The following is a 6720-nucleotide window of genomic DNA, read 5'->3' as shown; positions in this document are numbered from 1 at the left end:
CTCAGTCAGCTGAGCGTCCGACTTCGGCTCAGGTCATGATCTTGTGATTCGTGGGTTCAAGCCCCACATCGGGCTCTATGCTGACAGCTTGGAGCCTGCTGCGGATTCTGTCTCCCTCTTTGCCCCTCCCTCCCCTCAAAAACAAAAACAAAAAAATTTTTAAAAGGTGTGATGATTGACTGAAAGAAGTCTATTTTAACCTGAAATAAAAATGCCTGCGTTCCTGGTGTCTAGTTTGGTGTGTACAGTGGTGGGGAAGGCCTGACCCAGTGGTAAGGTTATGGGCACAGAGAGGGGAAGGATTCCGGGTTCGGAATAAGCACGCGGCAACAGCAAGCCAGCTGGGAGCCAGGGGTCCTGCGAGAGGATCTGGAGATTCTGCAAAAGAGCTGGAATTCTTCACTCAGAGTTGATCATTTATTATTAATCATCATCGGGTAGTTTGGGTAGACACTGGAGGTATTTCATGACTGTTTCTCTGGGCTTGATGTGAGGGTTGCACGAAGTTAGGGAGAGAGAGACGGTGGGCGGATGGGTGAGGATGCAGCTGCAGGGGTGAAGAGGAAGGGCTGAGTGCCAAGGACAGCCTGAAGGAAGAGAACCAGGGGGCTGGACAGCTTGAGCTGTCAAGACTGACAGTCTAGACTTGACCATGAGCCCCCGAGAAGGACTAGCTGGAGGCGTGGCGACACCAAGAAGCCGTGGGGAGAGGTGGGCAAAGCTAGGGCCCGGGACGTGCACCAGCTCCCGGCGGGGAGGCAGCCAGGAAGACAGAGAAGGAGAAGTCTCCGCATCACGGAGCTCGACGCAGGCCGTGCTCAGCGTCAGGGCCACAGGGCGGAGGGGCCTGGGTTTGGCCACCATGCCTGACGCTGAGCACCCGGATTCCCCAGCACCCATCCTGCCGCGCCGTGTGAAAGATGCCCCGTGTGAATTTGTGGAAATGCATGTGTGTTAGACTTCAGGTGAGCAGGGACTTTCCTGACTCTTCCTGAACAATCTTTAATATCTTCTAAGTGATCCTGTTAATTTCATGTACTGATTGAATCACTCCGTAATCACTGAGCACCTATAAAATTGGACCCCTGGGGGGCCCTGGGTGGCTCAGTTGCTTAAGCGTCTGACTTCATCTCAGGTCACAATCCTGTGGTTTGTGAGTTCGAGCCCTGCCATGGGGCTCAGTGCTGACAGCTCGGAGCCTGGAGCCTGCTTCGGATTCTGTGTCTCCCTTTCTCTCTCTGCTTCTTCCCTGATCATGCTCTGTCTCTCTGTCTCTCTCTTAAAAATAAATACATGTTAAAAATTAAAAAAAAAAATTGGACCCCTGAAATGGTCCACAATCTAGAGTTTTTAATATACAATCTTTTCCTGGATACCACGTACTATAGCTCTGCCTTTCAATGTTAATATCAGAATTTCTTGACATACGGGTTTTTGTTTTAACATTTGTTCCCCCCCACAAGGAATTTTAAAGCTTAAAGCAGATCTACCCATCAGATGCATATTTCATGTATGTATGTATTACACACCAGGGTTGTTTTTGTCTCTGAGTTTAGTTTTTATTTCTTCTTCCTGACGTGTCCCCCGGTGTGCAGCCCATTGTACATGTTTCTTTTTGTTTTTATTAGAAGTCATACAATCTCTTGCTTTCCTGAATCTCTTGGGGGAATGAACACTTTGGCCCGGTGTTCCAAATATTTGAAGATTTTGAACATTTAATAGGCGTTTTATCTTACTGTAAAAGCAGTTTATATTTATTGTAGAAATCAAAACACCGCCATTCTCTAGAGAATAGAGTTCACGCCACACATAGGTATTTTGTTAAATATTTCTGTTTATAGTGTTCTGTTTAACCTTCTTACTTTATATTTCGTGATCGTTCCCCTGTGTTTTCAAACATCCCTTTTCAAAACCATCTTAGCGGCCAGATGACGTGCTAGTATTTGTCCGTATCACGCCTTACCCCATTAACCTCTACTTCGGGGCGTCTCTGTGGTTTCTGACTTTTCCATTAATACAAGTGACCCTGTGGTCAGCGTCCTTGCGCATCCTTGTGCGTCTGATCATTTCTGCAGGACGAATTCTTGCAGTGGAGGAGCTGGATTAAAAGGCAGGGACATTTTAGAAGCTTCTGATAAATTCTGCAGACTTGGCGTGCAGAAACGTATGCGTCTCGCCTCCCCCGGCGGCGACGGGGCGGCTTCTCCGCCCTCCCGCCAGCGAAGCTGTGTTGGCCTGACAGACGGGAATGAATTCTGTTGGCTTTTTTTCATGTTGTTTCTCTCTGCCAGTGAGATTAAATGTTTTTTGTGTGTATTGATTCTAATGCATTTTTTTCTTCCGTAATTGTCAATTGTGTATTTTTTTCCTTTTTTTTCTTTATAGTTTATTTATTTATTTTGAGAGCGAGCGAGCCTGGGCAGGGGAGGGCAGAGAGAGAGTCCCGTGTGGGGACGACCTGCTGACAGCGAGAAGGCCAGCGCAGACTCCAGCTCACAAACTGAGATCGTGACCTGAGCCGAAATCCACGGTCAGACACTCGGCGGAGCCCCCCGGGCACCCTCTTTTCCCCCCTTTTTAAAGAAATTAAAGTGTTAATCTTTTTGCATAGATTTCTAAGAATTTTTTTAAATTTCTTTATTTTTTAGAATTTTATTTTCCAACATGGACGTTTTTGAACCTAGGTATGGCTCGGCAGAATTATATGATGAGCCTCCGTGGGCCACGGAGGGCAGCGCTGATGATGAAGAGTGTATGACCCACTGTTCCATCTGTGCCCCCTGGGCCTCCCCCCACTTAACTAGAGCAAGGCCGAGGCGTCGTTTCATCCATCCACGTCAGTGCGAGACTCTACAAGACCAGGCCTCCCAGAGTCCTCTGGTGCCGGAGCATTCTAACCTCTTGTTTTTCGTGTCTGCAAATGTTCAGCACCAGATACGTCCCCACGTTTCTCGTGTGCTTTTTTTTAAGAGAGAGCAGAAATCTACAGGGGGGCGCCTGGGTGGCTCAGTCGGTTGAGCTTCCGGCTTCGGCTCAGGTCAGATCTCACGTTCGTGGGTTCGAGCCCCGCGTCAGGCTCTGTGCTGACGGCTAGCTCAGAGCCTGGAGCTTGCTTCCGGTTCTGTGTCTGCTTCTCTCTCTGCCCCTCCCCCTCTCATGCTCTGTCTCTCTCTGTATCAAAAATAAATAAAACATTAAAAAAATTTAAAAAAAAAAATCTAAAGGATGTACACATCCTTCCCTTTCGGGTTCCTGCTTTTGCCTTTATGCTTTTTGGAGGCCAAAGAAGATCTTATCCAAGACCAGCTGAGACGGCACCCGCGGGTGGTGGGACTTATTTCACAAAGCGGTTCAGAATATTCATGGTCATCGTGACGCTGGCCCTGGGGGTTGTCAGTTCCAGATTCTGATACTTTCTCCTCGATTCGCTCGTTCTCGTGAATCCCTCCCTCTGCTTTCGTCTGTGCTTCTGCGTGAATAAGGGAGCCCCGGTGCACAAGCTTATTAGGTTTATGTGTGACATTGAGGAGGTGATCGTGAGTCAGGCCCGGCCGGGCTCCTGTCGGTAAAGTGCACAGACTGAGCTTCGGAGGGGCTCCTCTGAGCCTTTTCCTTTGTTGTGTTTTTTTCATGTTTATTTACTTATTTTGAGAGAGAGGGAGGGAGAGCGAGCGAGCAAGCAGGTGGAGGAGTAGACAGAATCTCAAGTAGGTTCTGCACTGTCAGCGCAGAGCCCAACACGGGGCTCACACTCAATCCCAGGAGATCATGACCTGAACCGAAATCCGGAGTCGGATGCTAACCGACCGAGGCACCCAGGCGCCTGCCTTAGTTCTCACTGTCTCTCCACGCGCAAGTCTTCGGTGCACTTGGTCTGACGGCTCGGTTCTCCCCCACGCGCTAACGCGCTTTCTCGTTGCGCCTGATTTGCTGCTACTGTGAGCAGTGACCTGTGAAGGTAAAATTCACTTTGGCCAGGAATCTGGGTGTGAGACCCCGTCTTCTGCTCAGGCGTCCAGCGTCAACGGGACGGACGACGAAAAGGCCTCCCACGTGGGCGCCGCAGACGCGCACCTGAAATCAGAGAATGACAAGCTGAAGATCGCTCTGACGCAGAGGTGAGGGCGCTGGGAGCACGGGCGCCCCTTCCCCACGCCCCGCACCGCCCCGCGGTCTGCCCTGCTGGGCAGCGTGTCCTGACGAGACGGGGCCTGCTCTCCGGGCCAGAAAGGCCAGCTGGCTTCGTGGCTGCTGTCCGTCTGGCTGACCGGAGCAGCGGCAGCCCGAGTGTGAGGGGGTGTGTGTGTGTGTGTGTGTGTGTGTCTGAGGGGGTGTGTGTGTGTGTCTGCCTACGGTGCGAGCCCAGAGGAGGGGAAGGAGGTGTGTGTGTGACAGACATGGGTCCCTGTGCTGATGTGTTTTTTCTTTAAAAAAAAATTTTTTAATGTTTATTTTTGAGACAGAGACAGAGCGTGAGCAGGGGAGGGGCAGAGAGCGAGGGAGACGCAGAATCTGACGCAGGCTCCAGGTTCTGAGCGGTCAGCACGGAGCCCAACACGGGGCTTGAACTCACGAACCGTGAGATCATGACCTGAGCCGAAGTCAGATGCTTAACTGACTGAGCCCCCAGGCACCCCTGTGCTTACGTTTTCACGTCTTGCGGTGGCCCTTTTCCGGAAGGCTGCGCTGACCTGGCCGTGAGCATATTCAGAGCGGCTGTCTTGGGAGTCATGCTGTTCCCCCAGCGGGGACTTGGCCGGCTTCCCCAGCCTTCCTGTGGCCGAGAAGGTGCTCCCCTCAGACCTGCTCCATTAAAGACCTGGGTCGTATGAACTCTGTCTGACAGATGAGGAAACTGAGTCCCCGGTGGTCAAGTGCGTCCTTGCCCGAGGTCCCACGGCTAGGATGTTTTTCCACCATACCACCGCTTTTCACACCTGTGTTGTTTAACACAGGGCTGCCGAGATGAAAACATTTCATCCCTAGAAATAAATGTCTTAAGTCCCCACTTAATGAACAAGTGTATTACAGGAACGGGGCATGAGGCCGGTTCCCTACGTCAGCCTACATTCTCAGCCACCACCTCTGAAGTGAATCAGATTATATTTTACTTTTTTTCCCCATGGTATTTGAAAGCTTACCTAGTCAAGTTCCTAGGTCCTTGAGACTTGAAGGATGAAAGATAAACACGGATTGTTGAGATCCTGTCCTATTTACTCACCAGAAAAAGGCTCCCACCCCCACCCTCCCACAAAAAAGTATTTAGAGACAGAAGTCTGTTGAGCTAGGCAGGGTTGGTAAGAGCCCGGGGCTGGCCCTCGGGGCACCTGTGGCACCCACCCTGTGGGCTCCAGAACCAGGAGACAGAGGAAGAGGACCACCAACAGCACCTAGGGGAACCCGATTCCAATTTGCCTTTTTTTAAAAATTTTGAATTTTTTCATATTTGTATTTGAGAGAGAGAGACACACACACACACACAGAATGCAAGCAGGGGAGGGGCAGAGAGAGGGAGGGAGACACAGAATCCGTAGCAGGCTCCAGGCTCTGAGCGGTCAGCACGGAGCCCGACGCGGGGCTCGAACCCACGAACTGTGAGATCGTGACCCAGCTCAACCATCTGAACCACCCAGGCACACTGTCCTCCGTCCCTGGTTTCTTTTTGAAGCTCCCTCAGGGAGCACAGAGGATCAGAGACAAACACAAGGTTGCTTTGGTCACCTGGAGGTGTCCCTCAGACCTGTGGTCATCCTCCGCTCCTGAGTGACGTCAGGCCAGCCAGGGCCCCGTCACTCACACGGTCACTGTGTCCTCTGCCCTCTGGTCTTTGGCTCTGGAGGCCTCTTCGGGCTGGGAGGGGACACAGGGCCCACTATGGCCTGGAGCTGCTGTCATGCCTGGCGTCCTCGGGTGTCAGGGATTGCCGGAAGGGGCCTGGCTGCCATAAGACCCGCTTCCGGAAGGGACAGGACACAGGCCCTGGGGTGCTGGCTCAGTAGGGTGCAAGGGGGTCTTCCCCACACCCCGTTGCTTCATTCCTAGTTACCTTGGCTCCTTCTTCTGGAGGAATTTTAGTTCTTTTTTGATGCGGTTCCTTAAGGAAACAGCCCGGGGACGCTGGATGGCTCAGTCGGTTAAGCATCAGTCACGGTCCCTGAGTCGGAGCCCCACGTGGGTCTCTGCGCTGACGGCGAGGAGCCTGCTTGGGTCTTCCGTCCCCCTTTCTCTCTGCCCCTCCCTCTGTGTCTCTCTCAAAACACATTAAGACACTGAACACTTAAAAAGAAAAAAGAAAACAGCCCGGCCAGGTGACCTGTGGGCCCTGGAGAGGCGCCAACCCCTGGGGGTCCCGGGTCCTCGCAGCCGCCCCAGGTGGAGGGTGGACAGGGGTCTGACCCCTGGAGCGGGGTGGATGGTACCCGGCCACCGCCCGTGTATGCCCGCAGCGCCGCCAACGTGAAGAAATGGGAGGTGGAGCTGCAGACGCTTCGAGAGAGTAACGCCCGGCTGACGGCTGCGCTGCAGGAGTCGGCCGCCAGCGTGGAGCAGTGGAAGCGCCAGTTCTCGCTGAGCCGCGACGAGAACCAGCGGCTCCGGAACAAGGTGGGCGGCGGCCGTGGGCGGGGCGCGTCCAGGGGGTACGGGGCGGCGGCCGTGGGCGGTGGGCACCAGGGAGGGGGTGGAAGTGGCCGAGGATGGTGGGCACCAGGGAGGGTGGGG

The 6720-nt window shown here is 53.0% G+C and overlaps 1 protein-coding gene across 1 annotated transcript in view; it reads left to right on the top strand.

Annotated features, from left to right (window-relative positions):
* HOMER2 (homer scaffold protein 2) overlaps nucleotides 1-6720 on the top strand; it is a 79864-nt gene that overhangs the window by 67190 nt on the left and 5954 nt on the right. The window contains exons 5-6 of the mRNA XM_029952306.1: nucleotides 3947-4118; nucleotides 6447-6603. Of these exons, the coding sequence (XP_029808166.1) occupies nucleotides 3947-4118; nucleotides 6447-6603 (329 nt within the window). The remainder of the gene's footprint in view (nucleotides 1-3946; nucleotides 4119-6446; nucleotides 6604-6720) is intronic.

The sequence above is a fragment of the Suricata suricatta genome, chromosome 9, assembly GCF_006229205.1.
Source record: "Suricata suricatta isolate VVHF042 chromosome 9, meerkat_22Aug2017_6uvM2_HiC, whole genome shotgun sequence".
NCBI lineage: Eukaryota > Metazoa > Chordata > Mammalia > Carnivora > Herpestidae > Suricata > Suricata suricatta.
Note: the sequence above shows the minus strand (reverse complement) of the source record. Positions and strands in the feature narration are given on the sequence as shown.